Below are 18,962 nucleotides of genomic sequence, written 5' to 3'. Positions count from 1 at the left end.
ACTTCCTCTATCATGCAGGTATGCATTATCTCTGCAACTCTTTGTCTTGGAGAGTTGCCTAGAGCAGAGCTTCTTAAACTTTTTCCACTCCCTTTTCACCTGAAAAATTTTTATATGACCTTGAGTAGATAGATATATAAACGAGGTGTACAAATCAAACATCCACTGATAATAAATCATAAAGAAATTTATTTTAAAGCAATTCTTTGGTATACCTTTAATCTTACCATTCATTAAGGATGAAAGCAAATTTGAATACTAGTGAGATAGATATGTGTGTTTATATTTACATAAGAATTAAATCTTGGTGGAATGTTTGATACTGTCGGCTGTAGAGCATCTTCAGTGTTTTTCAGAGTTGATGGATATTTTGTTTTTCTAATTGTCAATGCTGAGAACACTGCTTTGCATAAATACATAGTACAAAATGGCAGAAGTATATTTAGAGCCATTTCAGAAATTGTTGGAAATTCTGTCCTAATCCCAAGCCAAAATTCATTTAACAGTTTTGTATGTACAGTAAAAACACTGCAACTCATAACATACAATCGTCTCAAATCTGAGCCGAGGTGTTTCTGGCAGCATTTGTTGGTGTTGCATGGCATGAGGGTGTGTGCAGTACAAAGTGTACATGTTGTGTGTTCAGAATCAAGGCCGCAATGAAGTTGTGTGATGCAGCACAGGCAAGCCTTGCCAGAAACACCTCAGATTCATTACTTGTTTGATTTTGAATTAGTTTTTGATTGATGTGCATTCAGAAATCTTTGACTGTCGCCAAATTTGTTGAGATCCTTATCCACATTCACTTATGTGACCCCATATGGGGTCATGGCCCACAGTTTAAGAAGTACTGGCCTAGGGCATTGAGAGGTTAGTTAAGTGATTTGCCCAGTGTCACAACCTGTGTGTATCAGATGTAGGACTTGCAATAGGTGTTTCTTCTGAGACTGATTCTCTTATCTCCTGCGTCTCTGGGACACATACATAGATTATTATTTTAAAAATTATAGTACATGCTCAGTATATAAGAAAGGGACAAAACAAAATGCTACGTAAAGTCCAGGGGGAAATAGGGAGGGAAAAGGGTGTTAATGATGGACCTAAAGGTCAAGAAGGAGCAAGAAAGCTTTAATGGAGGAAGTAGCATTGGATTTTAAAGGATGGACAAACCTCTAAACCCATAAGAGAGACAAAGACACTATTCCAGCCACAGGAAACCACAGAAAGACATGGAGATGAAAAAGCGTAGAATATTTTTGACTCAGATTGGCTGGAACATAGAGTCTATGACAGGAGGCAGTAGTCAAATAGTGTAGGTTGCTGCCAGTTAGTTTAGGGCCTTGAATACTAGGCAAAGGAATCTGAACTTTATTCAATAAAGCAGTACGGTTTTTGAGTAGGAATAATGTGACCAGTGACATGGATATATTTAATTATATTGAGACTTACCATATTTACTTGCAGCATACTCCCTTCTCCTACCTCTCTGTCAGAGGGCCATCTCCAGTTCACCTGATCTATATCTCGCCACTGGATACAGATGGCATTGGAGGAGAGAGTAAGGCTGGTGATTTTGCATGGCCCTATGTCACTTATATCCAATTCACTTGCAAATCATGGCGTCATCTCCCTGATGTCATGGTCTTCTTGGAGAATGAAGAACAAATGACAACAACCACCAACACCTCACTATCAGTAAATTGAGAGGATATCCTTTTCTGTTCTGAGATTTATAGATTTATAAACTAGGATTGTAGATATAGAACTAGAATTGATCTTAGACACCATGTAGGTCCACCTCCTTGTTTTACAGTAAGGACATTGTGGCCCTAGATGCCATGTGACTTTCTGAGGTCACATGCTTAGGTTCAGTGCTCTTTTCAGTACACCACAGTGCTTTGCATTGTGAATAAAAAACCCAAATCAGTTATCAATGTATTTGTTTATTTGGTTTTTAAGATGTTAAAAGTTGAGTGAAAAGTGGAAACTCAGTAAATCATCCAGGTCTTCACATCTCACCAGTCAGATAGGCTAAGATGACAAAACAGGAAAATGACAAATGCTGGAGAGGATGTGGGCAAATTGAAACACTAATGCATTGCTGGTGGAGTTGTGAACTGATCCAGCCTTTCTGGAGAGCAATCTGGAGTTATGCCCAAAGGGCTATAAATACTTTCATGCCCTTTGATCCAGCAATACCATTCCTAGGGTTATATCCCAAAGAGATCATAGAAATGGGAGAAAGACCCATATGTACAAAAATGTTTATAGCAGCTCTTTTTGTGGTAGCAAAGAATTGGAAATTAAGGGGGTGCCCATCAATTGGGGAATGGCTGAACAAGTTGTGGTATATGCATGTTATGGAATACTATTGTGCTATAAGAAACGAGGAGCAGACAGTCTTTATATTTACTTGGAGAGGCTTAAAAGAACTGATGCTGAGTGAGAAGAGCAGAACCAGGAGAAATTTGTACACAATTACAGACACAATGTATGTGTGATGATCAACTTTGATAGACTGGACTCTTCTCAGCAATGCAGTGATATAAGTCAATCCCAAAAGACTCATGATGGAGAGAAACATGTGTATCTAGAGAAAGAACTAGAAAGAACTAAGTTTATATCCAGGTGGAAGCAAAATACTTGATCTTTTTCGTTCTCTTATTTGGTTTTATGCCCTCTTTACCATTTTTCATTCCAGCTGGTACAATCCGTCCTTATAACCTGACTAATGTATAATGTGAAAGTATTTACAGATCCTATACTTGACTATATGCTGCCATGGGGAGGAGGGGAGGAAGGGGAACAAAATGTAAAACTCAAGGAATTGTGGAATTGAATCCTGTAAACTAAAAGGAAACAAACAAATTAATTTAAATAAATAAATAAAAATCATCCAGGTCTTGTAGCACCATCCTTCAGACAAAAACAGCCAGATGATTGATTGTATTTTGTACTTTTTACCCTGAATTTTAGCATCTAGTAAATGTGCCAGAAAGAAAGTATTTTACCCCTTTCTAAAATAACTTAAGTAAGATATACTCTTCTCTGAAATAGTTGGATTAGCCAAGTAGAAACTGAAGACTCTTTGGAAAAAACTTTCTTCCCAAGTTCCTTGAAATGTAAGGGACTGAGTCTTATTTCATCTTTTTATCTTCCTTAGGGCTTAGCATGGTACTTGCTCAGGTCACACAGGTAGTAAGTAAATTAAAGCTAGAATTTTTTTTGTCAAAGGAAAAGAATTATGATAGGAAAATATTTGTTAATACTTACATGTAATGAGAATAATTTTATTTTTAGGAAAGTGGCAGAATTATTTATGTTTGATTTCGAGATAAGTGGAATCCATTTGGATGAAGAAAAGGTAAATATTATATATTTCTGTTTTGATTTACTACCCTGTTTCACTACAGATTAATTAGCATCTTTGTTATAGGATCACATTCTTTAAAGTTCTCATATTTCAGATGGTGTTGTACCATAACAGTCCCTTTATACTAGTTAATTCTTTGAATTATGTCTATGAAATATGTTGTCTATGAAATTATGTCTATGAAAATTGTTCTCCTCCATGCTTTCCTCTTCTGGTAATTAGACTTCACATTTGAGTGGATCTTCTTCATATGTAATGCTGTGATACTACAATCCATCCCTTCTTTTCAACCTAACCTATTTCTTCTGAATAAAGCTTATTTTTCCAAAGCCATATTCTGGTCATGTGTCCTTTCCCACCAAATCTCAGAAATATCGAATGATGTCATATTTGCTTCCTTGGATTAGGATCTTTAGTTAGACTCACTACGGCTATTTCCCTTATTGTGTGCACTTAAGTAACAACAAAGCCTTGGATTTTTCTGCCCCTTTCTTAGGAGCAGTGTCTTATGAATCCATGGGCATCTCTGCTACTAGTAGTTTTCTTATATTTTAGCCATCCTTGATGGTTTTTAATATAGTAAACACATATAAATACTTTTTTCCTTGCCCCTTTCTATATTAAAGCCATGTTGACTAGATTTTTTTTTAAAGCCAGGTAAAAATATTTTTTACTCTTTTTCCTTAGGTGCATTCTAACCTTGGCCAGGAACTCATCACTTTTTATATTTTATTCCTATGTTACTATCACTACCAACCATAAAAATCTAACTCATAAATGTTGATTTAATTCCTCTAAGGATGGCCTGTGGGACAACTATTTAAATAACATTTGTCTATGTATAATCCTACAGAAGAAGTTTGTGAATTTTAGTGAAAGGTTTAGCATTGCTTAAAATTCTACAGTGAAAGACAACCTGGAAAGATGGGAAACTCTCAAGAATGAAATTTTTTTTTTCAAGAATGAAATTCTGAAGACAGTTATTGGTCTTCCTAAATTGCTATGCTCCCAAATTCACCTGTTGGTTAGTAATGATCCTTTAAAATTCAGGTTGGTAGTTGGACAACTGACAAAGTCCATTGCTAAGGCTGTACCCATATACACATAAGTATGATAGAACAAATGCACTTGAAGGGGCCAAGGAGCGATGCAGACACTGTGTTCTAGAAAAATTTGTGGAAGGAGAGAACATTTTCTATTTTACAAATGAACAAACTGAGGCATAATGTGGTTATATATGCCCAGAGTCCCAGGATATCATTTGATGGAATCAGGAAAAGAATGAATGACGGTTGACTTCTAGTTTTGATTTTTTTTGGTCATCCCCCGTGGCTCAAGGTGCAAAATTTCTGGATTTATTTGGTTTAATCACATTTAATTTTTTTTCCTGCTAAAAATGAAGAGGAATTTTGGAACTGTAGGAAAAAAATATTAGTTTTTGTGTATTAATTTTTGATATTTCATTGATAACCTTTAGGTGGTGATTAGTCATGTCATATTTTAAACAAAGTATATAAACTGAAAAGTAGAGGTATGAAAAGCATGGAATCAATGTAAAAGTTATGTTTATCCATGCATTTTCATATGAAGTTGGCATTTCCAATGAAGAAGTACATTTTTATGTTTTTAATATAATCTTGGCATAGTGATAGATATTTGTTTTCTGCCATTCAAGGGAATTTGAATGTTACAAGATTTCATTCTGAATGAAACTGATCATGTTTACACTAAAGATCATTTTTCAGTTTTATTCTCTATAGATTTTAGTTTTTTTAGGCATAGCTTAAATTTTATTGCTACTCATATTAAATTTAGAAAGGAGCCCAACTGATCCATATTATTCATTTTTTTATTAAATTTCTGAGGAAGCCTTCGATTTAAATTTCCTTTGTACACTAAGAAGAGATATTCTTTCAACTATTATTATCATCATCAACAATGAACAGTTATTAAGTTCCTAATGTGTACAAGGTACTGTGTTAGGTAATGGGGATATAAAGAAGACTGAAACATAGTCATAGCCCCCAGGCACATACCAATCTGATTTACATTTTGTGTATTTTTTATTCTTTTTAATAGTATTGTTGACCCCCTATATATTTCTTCCCCCAAACCCTGCTTGTTGAGAAAGCTCTTCCTTGTAATAAAGAAGTATACAGGTAAGAGAGAGAGCTCAATACACTGATCATATTTAATGGCATAGTCTCATCCTATAATCCTGTTATTCTTCTAGGAGAAATATGGTCTGATTTCTTAGCAGATAGCTTTTATTTCTACAGCTGTTTACATTTGACAAAGTGCTCTTAGGTGTATTATCCTCATGGAGCTTCAGACCATCTCTGGGAAGTAGGCAGTGTTATTTATATTATTAACCCTGTTTTACAGATGAAACTTTTTTTAAATAAGTAAAGTAACTTGCTTGAGTTCACACAGCTAATATGTATAGAACTAGTGTATAGATTGTTGCTTGATAAATGGATTAATGAAAAATTGAATGAATGAATAAAAAAAATTTAATTTCAACTGGTCCCTCACTGGGGCAAGACAATCCTTTTACACCTCCCTACTTGACTTAATATCCCACTCACTATACATTGGCTTTTCCAGACCTTTTAATTTCCCCTCAAGACTCCAATCATTCTCCCTTCCCCACCTCAGCTGAGAATCTTGCCCCATATTTCATGAAAAAATTGAGGCCAATCACAGAGAGCTCCCTCTTTTCCCCTCTTCCTCATCTCACATCTCTCAGATGTCATGCCATGCTACTTCCTTCACCCTTATCTCACAGGAGGTGGTCTGTCTCCTTACAGTGCAAATCCTATATGCACAAGTGATTCCCTTCTCTTGGTGATCTCATTAGCTTTCATGGATTCAGTTATCTGTACATGGTTTTAGATCTATTTATCCAGTCCTAACATCTTTCCTAACATCCAGATTTATATATCCAATTGTCCATTGGACATTTCAAACTTCTTCAGTTCAACATGTCCAAAACTGAATTCATCTTTCCCCGCAAACTCTTCTCCCTTCCAAACTTGTCTGCCAAAGGAACCAACATCCTGTCTCCTAGGCTTAAAACCTTGGGTCATCTTAGACTCCTCCATTTCCTATCTCTTCCTCCACATCCAATCTGTTTCCAAGGTCTATTAATTTTACCTTCATAGCATTTTTTATATGTGTCGCACTCTTCTCTTACACTGCCACCAACCTGGTATAGGACCTCATCACCTCATGTTTGGACTTTTGTTGCCTTTTGTTTGTTCTCCCTGCCACAAGTCTCACTCCCTTACATTCTCCCTTTCAGCTCCCCATAAATTATGTGCCTGAGTAGATCAGACCACCCTCATCTTCTCCTTGCCCCCAGTTCGGCAATTCCACTAGCTACCTGTTGCCTCTAGGATCACATGTAAAATCCTCTGTTTGGTATTCAAAGCCATTTACAACTTGGCCCCCTTCTATCTTTGCAGTCTTCTTGTACCTTATGTATGCTGTGATTCAGTGACACTGGCCTCCTTGTTCCTCACATAAGACACTCCATCTCTAGACTTCTGAGCATTTTCACTTGACTGCCCCTTATGCCTGGAATTCTCTCCCTTTTTACCTCTTGTCTCCTGGCTTCTCTGGCTTCATTCAGATACTAGCTAAAATCCCCTTCCATAGGGTGGCTAGGTGGCGCAGTGAGTAGAGCACCGGTCCTGGAGTCAAATTTGGCCTCAGACACTTAACACAAAAACTAGCTGTGCGACGTTGGGCAAGTCACTTAGCCCCAATTGCCCTCCAAAAAGCAAAAAAAAAAAAAATCCTTTTCCACAAGAAGCTTTTTCCCTTCCCCCTTAATGCTAGTGCTTTCCCTCTGAGATTATCTCCAAATTATCATTTATATATCTTGTTTATGCATGTTTTCATGTTGCCTCTTGTATTAGAATGTGAATTCTTTGAAAGCAGAGACTTTTTTTTTTGGTCTTTCTTTTTGTCCCAGAGCTTAGCACAGTTCCTGGCACATAATAGATACTTTTTTTTTTTTTTTTTGCTTTTTGGAGGGCAATTGGGCTTAAGTGACTTGCCCAAAGTCACATGGCTAGTAAGTGTGTCAAATGTCTGAGGCCAAATTTGAACTCAGGTCCTTCTGACTCCAGGGCCAGTGCTGTATTCACTGCGCCACCTAGCCACCCCCACATAATAGATTCTTAATAAATGATTATTTATTGACTGTGTTTCAAGCACTGTGAAATACAAATATCTAAGATAGGTCATGTCCTCAAGGACTTTAACATTCTAATGGGGGATGACAGGAAAATGGTGACCAAGGAGAGGAGTATTTTGATTTGAAAAGTTTCAGGAAGTAGATCCATAGGAGAATGGATTCCAGATGATTCTATTTTCAGTAGCAATGGCAGTATTGATTTTGGTAGTTTCTAGAGGTAGAAAATACTGGAGGTTATAGGCACTGCATTAAGGTGGATGGCAAGATAGGGTTCAAAGTCAAGGTTTCTTTCCATGAAGACTTTGACTTTCTTGGAGATGCAAAACTAATAATAAATCAACTGTAGAGAATAATTAGAAGCTATTTTTCAACCATTTTCCTCTTTGTTTATTTTTTAAGAAAGATTTCATTTAAATGCATTTTTGAAGATTCGCTATTTTCTATACCACTCAGTATTTTCTATAATTTTTCCTTAAACATTTGAAATTTTCTTTTTGAACCACAAAATGACCTAAGAAATACCATACCGGGTAAGTCCATCTAGCCTAATATTTTGTCTCTTAGCATGTTATTAGGGGCAGTTTTTTTCCCTTAAGTTATTACAGTTGCCCTTCGTAGTATAATCTTCAGAAATTAGAATATAACTCAAATAATAGAAATTTTGATTTTATGCATATTTAAAAAAATGAAATCATTGTAAAATTTAAAGAATTGTCTTCTTATGTTCTTTTAAGACACTAAGTACATTTAAATGATGATTTATTTAGACTGTAATCCATAAAAGAGCTTATTTTGACCTGCCATCTTTACTGGGTTTCTTTAGAAAATTGATTTTAAATGACTAAAATTTAATTGAACTAAAATGTGTTTTATTTCTTTCATATACAGCGTAAAAGAGCAGTAGATCTTAATGTTAAGATCTTGGATTTGAGCAGTACTTTTATTGTGCAAGCCCACTTTCCCAACAAAATTGACAAGTGCCTCTTACCAGAACATATCCTCTATAACTTTGTACATGATGGAGATCATGCACTAGTCAGTAGTTTACATGCAGAATCTTCAGATGATTTGGTATGTATTTTAAAATCACATTTAAAGGTTTTAAAGGTTTTTTTTAGTCCTGGCAGCATGTACTGTTTTTAAAATAATTCAACAGTGTTATAGGAATATCTTTAAAAAAAACCTTTAATATTAGTAAGCCTAATAATAGAAATAGTCACTAATTCTTTTTTTTTTTTAAGCAATTGGGGTTAAGTAACTTGCTCAAGGTTACACAGCCAGGTGTTTCTGGGTGGGTGCTAAGTGTCTGAGCCCGGGATTCGATCTCCAGGTCTTCTCAACACTGGAGCCGGTGCTCTTACTCGCTGTGCTACCTGGCCGCCCCAATAGTCACTAATTCTTATAAAAACTTTAAATGAAGAAAATTACTTTCTTCTTAGGGAAGCATTTATTATTGATTCTGTTTACAATGTCTTCTAAGGTATAATAAATAAAAAGTTACCTTTGTTTTGCTTCTAATCCTAAATATCCCTAAAATGAAATCTTTTCCAAAGGAGAAAAATACAAAAATATTTTTGAAAATAATAAAAAAATTTATGAAAAAGCACTCATTTAGGAAAAGAATCTTAATTTTTCTGAAGTAAAATTAAAAAGCTTTTGTAATGGCAAATAGTCTTCATGAAAAGTTAAAGGGAATTCAAGTGAGGTACTTTAGAATAATAAAAAATGCAGAAAGTTGTGATTTGGGGTTTAAGGTGAATCGTTCTCTATTAGTCTCCCTTTCTCTTCCTTCTTTTCTCTTATTTTACTTCTAGGACATACTCTCCCTTAACTTCAGTTTGGAAGCTCAGACACTGTATGAAATACTTCACTCTTAATTTCCCTTCCCTGCCTTTTTTACTTCTCTATGAAATTGAATTTCTGTAATTGTGAACAGCAGCTCTGATCATCAGTCTGAAGTTGTGAGTCCCAGAGAGGCTGATCTCTGAAACAGAGCAACTGAAAAAGTGTGAACTGCCAGTAGGGATGTGGGGTGGGGGTGAGGAGGAGGACGAAGCATATGATTACTCCTACAGGGAGGAACCCTCTCTTACAGTTGGCTTTAGCCTTAAGGATGCAGCGAAGGGAGTGAAAAGGGATGACCTTTGCACTAAGATTCCATCCCAAGCTCTCAGGAACTGGGGTAGAGATAATGCAGGTTTCTTGGAGCATGGGTTGAGCAGGAATCTACTTTTTTTGTCTTGAAGCCCAGTGTGCCGGGACACCTAGCACAGGTACCATTTCTGGCAACTAGTAGGGTAGTTGTTGCATCTAGAGAGACCATGTGGTTGAAGCTATATGGAACAAAGAGTACATTTACAGGCCAAGCTCGGGGTTTATATAAACCATATTTGAGGACCACTATAATAATAGTCCATTCTTATGCCACCCAGATTATTATCTTAAATAATATTTACTTCATTTGTTATAATCCATTTGTAGAATATAGTTAAGTTAGCATTATAAAATCAAATGGGAAGCCTAGATAAATTCATTTTTGCCCTTAATAATTTAAGCATTTGAGCTCTGTCCAGGAAATGGTCCATACTTGTTTATAATCCTGTTTAGGGATGAAATTTCTTTTAAAGTTTAGATGAGAAAGTTGTTTTATAGTAGTTCAGTCTTCCTTATTTGCCATTCCTTAAAGATCTTAGCATAGATTGGTTCATTGTACAGTGTGTGACTTCAGATACCTGTTAGTCATTTTATACACCTTTTTGGTAAGGATATGTTTATATGAATCCTCAGGTGCAGACATAGTATGATGAAGTTTGTCCTTTTTTATGATTAACTAAAATTTTATGTAATGGAATTGATATTAATTATAGTTTATTCTTTGAATTTAGGTACGAGAAGTGGCTTATAAGGTTTTTCTTTACCCCAATTCTGACCAGCTGAACTGTTTAGATGAATTACTTAGCAGTAGAGATCATCTGGCAAAATTAGTAGGCTATTCTACATTTGCCCATAGAGCTCTCCAAGGAACAATAGCTAAAAGTCCAGGTGAGAAGTATATTTATCATAAGTTTCTCTGTGTGTGTGTGTGTGTGTGTGTGTGTGTGTGTGTGTGTGTGAGAGAGAGAGAGAGAGAGAGAGAGAGAGAGAGAGAGAGAGAGAATGTGTGTGTGTGTGTGCTCATTTTAAGCCCTAGTTTAAGTAGGCACATGGTATATGGTTTTGTTTGAGAAAAAGGAAGAAGAATGAACAGTCATTCCATTGAGGCATGGATCAAAGAAAAATGTAGTCTGCATTATGTAGAAATGTAATATTCTAAACCACCTCTCTAGAAGGAAGTGCTTGTGAAGGGTTCGTGTTCAGTAAAAATTTCTGTTTCCATGTTATTTTAGATTCCTTTTAAATTCCTTAGATTCTGTATTATTTTAGATTTCCTTTTGGATTTCTTGTTTTCTTGAGGGCTTTTTGGTTTATCTTATGGTTTCTGCCCAGAAGTAAGAATGTTAGATAATAAGAATTTAAATTTATATTGCTGATATTCTCAGGTTTTGAAGCTTAGAAGACTTGGGGCCTCTTATAATGTCATAACTAATAACTTTCCTTCCTTACATTCCCATCTCAAACCCTACTGCCACAAACAGAAAATTATAAGAAATCTACCCTTCTTCACCACCCCAAACAGAAAAAAAAATCACGAAGTATGGAAGGGTGTTGAGACAGGAGAAGTTTCATCCATTTTACAAATGATCATTTTTGCGCTTTCTTTTATGATATAATCTTTATGTGGTTTAACAAGAAAAAGAGGTGATTGCAGGAAGGGATAAGACTAAGAAAAATATGGATAGTTTAGGGAGGGATTATCTAGAAAAGAGGATGCTGCTGCTGATTCTATTAAAAGAAGAAGAGATTATGTTAACTACTTGCACAGTTTTTGTCTCTTGGATTCCCTTAAAGTTTTGTGTTGTTTTTTTTAACCTCCATTTCTTCCCTGCCTTCAAACCCTGGTTTAATGACCTTATACTTTTTTTTTTTTTACACCTCATCCTAGGCCATCATATCCATTCTTGCATTAGTTCTTTGCTAATCTAAATTTGAAGTCCTACTTTCTTATATGATATTAAGCAATTTTGATTCTCCTAATCTTTGGGTAGTATTGGTGGTGATAATCATTATTAAAAAGTTAATAAATTACAAAATTAATAGACTAAATTAAATTAATAGATTAAAAGATTAAAGGCTAACAAGTTAATAAGGTCATTATTAAAAGGGTAAGTAGGGGAAAACTGTTCACATGCATGCTGATCATAGAAACAAAGGGAGGAAAAAGTTAAAATTCACTTTGGCTCTGTAATAAAACAAGAAAAATTTTAATCTGTTTCAGCTGTATGTCAGTTATATTTAATTACTATGTAGCTTAGTGTTAATTTTGCATGTCACTAACTGTGGTAGGTTAACTTTATATTACGTTTGGTCACAATTCTGTATATGTCTGCTAAGTCTTGATCAGTTATTGCTCATGCGGCATGGTTGCCTGTTCACAGCTTTAAAAACCAAACAAAGGTCTGTTGCTTCCAACTTGGGCTGAATGCTTTGGTTAGGCATTTTTAATGATGATCTAAAGATCAGCTTATGCCTAATCCAGTGAACAATTATTTCTGTCATTTCCCTTTTTCCATTTTTCTTCCTGGTCACAATGTTATTGGAGGATGATACAGAATGATGTAGACCTCATCTTTTATAGGTTTATGTTATTCAGTTTCAACTGGGCCCTTGCCATTGCCTGGTGATCTTTTTTATACTGTACTTATACTCCTTCATTTTTCTCTCCCTCACTTAAAAAGAAAGATAAACAAATTTCTTTTAACAAATATGCATAGCCAAGCAAAACAAATTACTCTATTATCCCTGTCCAAAAAAAAAAAATATATATATATATATATATATATATATATATATATATATATATATGTAAATCTCCATCTGTACACTGTTGAGGCCATTATTTCTCTGTCAGTAGAGTGTATGGTATTCTTCATCCTGAGTCCTCTGGAATCACGGTTGGTAACTAACTGCTTTGATCAGAGTTCTTGAGTCTCTTCAAGGTGTCTGTCTTTACAGTAATGTTATTGTAAAAAAATTTCTGTTTCTGCTCACTTTACTCTGTAACAGTTCCTGCAAGTCTTCCCAGGTTTCTCTGAAATCCTCCCCTTCATCATTTTTTAAGTATGATAATATTCCATTATATTCATGTACCACAACTTGTTCAACTATTTTCTCTTCCATGGAATTTTCCATGGAAATTAATTTAGCTTTTCCTTCAAATGCTTAAATGTTAAAAGTTCATTTGGGACAGTATTTTTAGGGTTATAAATATAGAGAGCCAGTTATGCATGAGGAATTCTGTCTTAATGCCAAAGACAAAGAAGCCTAGGGACCTTTTGATTAATCCTGAATTCTAGTCCTGTTTATAGTATCTTATTTAACTTGAATAAAAGATAGTAAAGAGGGAACAATTTAAAATCACATGCATATATTATCTGGGTTAAAAAAAGATAATACTCTTTCGGACAGTTACATATTTTTGCCAATGCAATGCACACACAAATCCATTGCAAAAATTGTTAAATTCATATTCAGAATTAAAGATTTCCTACAAGAGCAGCCCACACAGTTGTATAGAAGTGAAGAATATAATGGCTTATGTTTTCAATACTTAAGAGTTCTATGTAAAAATATAGTCTATATCAGATTTTTATCTTGAATTTTCTAGCTTGTCCTATTTGTTTACAGGTTGACTCCTCCATTAGTGTGTAAGGTTCTTGAGGGCAAGGTCTGTTTTTATGCTTTTTTTTTTTCCTTGTATGCCTAGTACTTAGCACAATACCTTAATGCTTGTTGATTGATTCTGATTTTTCTGTTTGGGTTTTTACTTTGTTATTCACAAGGCAATTTTCCTCTCTCCCCCCATTTTATTTTTCAAGATGTCATTTATCTTGCTTTACTAGTTGTATATAAATCAGATTCTAACTTTTTTAATTTCAGGAAGTTATTATTTCTTTAGAGTTTGCCTATAGCATGTCTTAAATTTTTTCCTGTCATCAGTGAAATTATAATAATAACTGACATTTATATGGTGCTTTAAGGTTTGAGCCTCACAGCTAACTTGTTAAGTATAACCTACAAATGTCATTATCTTCATTTTAACGAGGAAACTGAGACTCACAGAGGTTTACTGACTTGCCCGTGGCAGTAAGTATTGGAGGTTGGATCAGAACCTAGTCTTGAACTCTCCCATTCCACTTCTTGAAACAAATCAAAAATGTAGATCCTTTTTTCTCCCACTGTTTCTACTCCATATTGAAAAAAAAAATTCTTATGTATTCAAGTTCAGCCATCTATAAATTTCTTATTCATTCTTACCACCCATGAAGCTGAAGTTTTGATTGTCATGATTGTAGTTTATTAATAAAATGCCATTCCTCTAAAAAGATCATTATAATTATCCATATATACTTATTGAGTCAGCAGGGAGAAGTGGCTAGAGAGCCTACCTTGGAGTCAGAAAGGACTCATTAAAGTCCTTTCTCTCATATACACTTGTACCATGTACAGTTCACTTAGTCACTTATGCCTCTCAGTGCTTCATATAACCCTCTAATACTTAACTTGGATAGGATTGGTAAGTTGTATCTGTGAAGGGAGTTTCCACATTGGGAATTTTCTGTGTCAACGAAATAAAGAGTACTGTGCTATGTTTATGGATTTTTCTTTTCAAATCTCTAAGTGATTTTAACATTTGTGGTTGGAGCATAGACTTGTATTACTATGCTGTTGAATAGTTTGCATTTTCCAGAGTCTATTAGTTCTGTGAATACCTATAATGTCTTTTAGAAATAACACCAAAAAGAGATGTCACATTCATCATAGGGGATTGGGATGTCAAAATAAGAAATTAAAAGATAATTGGAATAATAGGCAGGTTTGGTCTTGGATTACAAAATGAATCAGAGCAGAGACTAATAGAGTTTTGTCAACATAATGCGCTGGTCCTAGCAAGCACTCTTTCAACAACCCAAAAGTAGACTCTACACATGCATATCAACAGATGATCAATACAAAAATCAGATTAAGTATATACTTTGCAGCCAAAGGTGGAGATGCTCTGCATAATCAGTTAAAACAAGACCTGGAGCTGACTGTGGCTCAGATTATGAGCTTCTTATTTCAGAATTCAGACTTAAATTGAAGAAAGTAGGGGAAACCATGAGACCAGATCTTAAAGGTATGACCTAAATAACATCCCTTATGAATATGAAGTGGAAGTGATGAATAGATTCAAGTGAATATATGTGATAGAGTGCCTGAAGAACTATGGACAAAGGTTGACAATATGGTACAGGAGGCAGCAATGAAAAACATCCCTAAGAGCAAGAAAGCAAAATGTCTGTCTGATGAGGCTTTACAAATACCTGAGGAAAGAAGGAAAGGGAAAGGGAAAGATATAACCAACTGATTTCAGAATTCCATAGAATAGCAAGGAGAGAGAAGGTTTTCTTAAATGAGCAATGCAAAGAAATAGAAGAAAACAATAGAATGGAAAAGAAAAGAGATACCTTTGAGAAAATTAAAGATGTCAGGGGAACGTGTCATGCAAAAATGGGCATGCAAAAAGAAAAAAAAAATGATAGTGACTTAACAGAAGTAGAAGAGATTAAAAAGAGATGGCAAGAATATACAGAAATATGTAAAAAAGATCTCAACATTCCTGATAACCGTCATTAATCATGTGGTTACTGATCTAAAGCCAGATGCCCTAAAAAATCAAGTCAAATGGACCTTAGTAAGCATTGCTAACAATAAGACTAGTGGAAGTGATGGAATTCAGCTGAGCTATTGAAAATCCTAAAAGATGAAGCTCTTAAAGCAAATAAAGTACTAAATATGCCAGCAAATTTTCAGTTGACATCCCACTCCTAAAGAAAGGCAATGCCAAGAATGTTCAAATTATCCAGCAGTTGTACTCATTTCACCTGCTAGCAAGGTTATGCTTAAGATTCTGCAAGCTAGGCTTTAGCAGTATGTGAATGAAGAATTGCCAGAAGACTAGACTGGTTTTCAGAGGCAGAGGAACTAGAGACCAAATTGCCAACATTTGCTGGATTATGGAGAAAGCAGGAGAGTTCCAGAAAAACATCTACTTCTGTTTCATTTACTTTGCTAAAGCCTTTGACTGTGAATCACAACAAAATGTGGTAAGTCTTCAAAGAGATGGCAATATCAGACCATCTTGTTTCCTGAGGAACTTATATGTGGGTCAGGAAGCAGCAGTTAGAACTGAATGTGGAACAGATGATTGATTTAAAATTGGGAAAGGAGTATGACAAGGCTGTATATTGTCACCTAATATATTTAACTTACATGCAGTTGTTGTTCAGTCATATCCAGCTCTTTGTGATGCTATTTGGGGTTTTCTTGGCATAGATATTGGAGTGGTTTGCCATTTTTTTCAGCTTTGTTTTACAGATGAGGAAACTGAGACACAGGGTTAAGTAACTTGCTAGGGTCAAAATTTGGACTTAGGAAGATTTATTTTCCAGACTACAGGTGTATCACACTATCCATTGTGCCACCTAGCTGCTGTAATTGGTACAGACCACAAATGCTATAAGAGTTAAAAGCCTGACAGGGAAATTGTCTTTGAAAGACTGTTGAGAAGCCCCTTCATTTTGCTATTGTTGACCCTATTCCTGGAGCCTCATCTTGATCTGTAGAAATTCATAGTGATCAACTTATATTCATTTTAATGTATGTTAATCATTTTTCTATAACGAAGTCTATTCCTTTTTTTTTTTGGAGAGGGATGGTACAGCAATTGGGATTAAGTGTCTTGCCCAAGGTCACACAGCTAGTAAGTGTTAAGTGTCTGAAGCCACATTTGAACTCAGATCCTCCTGCCTCCAGGGCTGGTGCTCTATTCACTGCACCACCTAGCTGCCACCCAACCAAGTCTGTTCTTTTTGTTGCTTTTCCAGAGATTGTAACACAGTTCCTTGAGAAATTGTCTGAGAAGCTTTCTGAAAGGTTAGTTTTTACTTCACTTTGAAAAATACGAATGTATTCATTATTATAAAATACTTAATTTGTAACAGAAGAAAAAACATTATCTCCATGGAGTTCTAGTATTGTCATCAAAACAAATATGTGGGACAGCACGATTGCCCTTTTGCATACTAAAACTTAGAAATGTTCTCAGGTTCCTAATTTCTTCTTGTAACCCATTATGGATATGTTATGAATTTACCTAAATGTTATTTGGAGTTTTGTTTTTGGATTGCCTTACACAGTGTACCCTTTACATGGTAGGTGCTTAGTAAAATAAACATTTGTAAAATTTAAGCTTTCTTTTTAGTCTATACTTCCTTGTTGTGTTCACTATTTACTTTGTACAAAAGTATTTCTTTTTATTTGTCCTAAATCACAGGATTGTAGATTCTAAGGATCATAGATTATAAAACTAAAATGACCTTTGAAATTATCAAATATCAAAAATACCAACCTTACATTTTACCAGTGTGAAAACTGAGGCCCATCAAGAGACTAAATCACATAGCTAATATTATCTAAGCTAGGATCTTTATGAATCCAAGTCTAGTACTCTAACCCCAACATCATACAGCCTCTTAAATCACCTTATGTTTAGTTCTCTTTTGTGATTTAGTGAAGTAATCTCGGTTCATGATGTTACAGATTTTCATAGAATTTGGAATTGGGAAGAAATGTAGAGATTATCTAATCTAGTTTTCTTATTTTACTATTGAAACAGACAGGTCTGATGGTGTTCCCTACTTTCTTAAATTTAAGTTTGAATTCTGAATAAGAAGCTCATGATCTGAGCTTCTTATTTCTGAAGAGAAAGTGATTTGTCCAAGATCATTTTGATAATAATACCTTATAGCCTTCTTATTTATAGGCAAAACAGACATAATCTTTTTATTATAATTTTATTATTGAAACATAATCTTTTTTAATATATTCACATATGGCAGCTTTCTTATCCCTTTGATCATATTAGTTATTCTTTATTAAGACTATGACTAGTCTCCTATCTTTCTTGAGGAACTGTGAATCCATGTTTGGGTATATTAAAGTTTTGTCATAGAGAAAGAAAATGTTTTCTGTTTTATTTTTAATGATATTCAGCATTTTACTCACCTTGTTGGTGAGAGCAGCACATTAGAACAGTTTCTTTGTAACTTCTAAGTCCCTCTATTGCATTATAATTGATAGCTTAGAGCAGGCCTGTACAACCCTTGCAGCATACCAAAGGATTTCAGGTGGCCTGCAAAAAATGTATTTTTTGTGGGCTGCCTGAAATCCTTTGATAGACTGCAGGTTGTACAGACTGGGCTTACAGCCTCTTATCTTATAATTTGTATTGCTTTTCCTGAAATAGTAATATTACCTTATGTTAACCCACACTGGAGTTCTTTCTCATGCAGTGAAGATGTTGTGTTAATTTGGCTTTCATTTAAAAACTTGTCCTATTTTGGTTTATTAATGACTAAGTGTTTTTCTTCTAATGATGTGTGTGTATATGTATATATATTACAATTATTACAATCTATTATTACAATCTATAGCTATATATGTATATATAGCTATAGATTGTAATTTAGCTAGACACTTTGTACTTTCTAGTTATATGTGGGAGGGTCATCTGTGATTCGTATGGGATTTAGAATTCCAGAATTTTGAACATTCTTAACCATTGTACATTTGGAATCCTCCTGGTGATTTAAGAGGAAAAATAATCATAGCTTAATTTCTAAATTATAATCCTTTTTTTGTCATAGCATTTGAATTTCATCAGTTAAAATTTATTTTAAAAACTTTCTTGGTCTCTTGGCCTTTTTAGGTAGAACAAAAAACAACACTGTAAAGATGACTTATCATATTTCTGTAATTCTTATCTTAATGCTTGTACTTTTACACATGATCACTCAAAAAGGATGATTATTAGGGAATGAGGAGGAGGAGAGAATGGGGAAGAATTTTCATGTGTATTTTAATTTGTAATGAATTCAGTCTTTGAGTATTTGAAAGTAATTACAACAGGGTTGTATCCTTGGTCACGGACATCTTGACTTAAATTTTTATACTTATGATACTTAATACTAATACTTAATACTTAAATCTTATCCTAACAATTACTAATGGTAAAACTACTTTGCAGAACTATAAAAGATTTTGACATGATGAAAGAGATGAAAATGAAACTAAATCCTCAAAATTCGGTAAGTTTTTTTTATGATTGTATTATTATAATATAAGCCAGTCACCATATTACAGTTTAGCTTTATTGACATGAATGGAAAATGCCAGTCAGCATAT

General features: G+C 34.6%; 1 protein-coding gene across 4 annotated transcripts in view; it reads left to right on the top strand.

Moving 5' to 3' along the window:
- The window catches only part of MIPEP (mitochondrial intermediate peptidase), a 189,802-nt gene that overhangs the window by 21,862 nt on the left and 148,978 nt on the right, over positions 1 to 18,962 (top strand). For all 4 annotated transcript variants that reach the window (XR_011166757.1, XM_069080141.1, XM_069080140.1 and 1 more), the window contains exons 5-9: positions 3,301 to 3,364; positions 8,466 to 8,648; positions 10,463 to 10,619; positions 16,604 to 16,652; positions 18,805 to 18,865. Coding sequence is in view for 3 of the 4 variants with exons in the window: in XM_069080141.1 (XP_068936242.1) it covers positions 3,301 to 3,364; positions 8,466 to 8,648; positions 10,463 to 10,619; positions 16,604 to 16,652; positions 18,805 to 18,865 (514 nt within the window). In the remaining variant the exon portion in view is untranslated. The remainder of the gene's footprint in view (positions 1 to 3,300; positions 3,365 to 8,465; positions 8,649 to 10,462; positions 10,620 to 16,603; positions 16,653 to 18,804; positions 18,866 to 18,962) is intronic.

The sequence above is a fragment of the Petaurus breviceps genome, unplaced genomic scaffold, assembly GCF_028583685.1.
Source record: "Petaurus breviceps papuanus isolate PSGF00001 unplaced genomic scaffold, PetGlider_PUasm1.0 91133, whole genome shotgun sequence".
Taxonomy (NCBI): Eukaryota; Metazoa; Chordata; class Mammalia; order Diprotodontia; family Petauridae; genus Petaurus; species Petaurus breviceps.
Note: the sequence above shows the minus strand (reverse complement) of the source record. Positions and strands in the feature narration are given on the sequence as shown.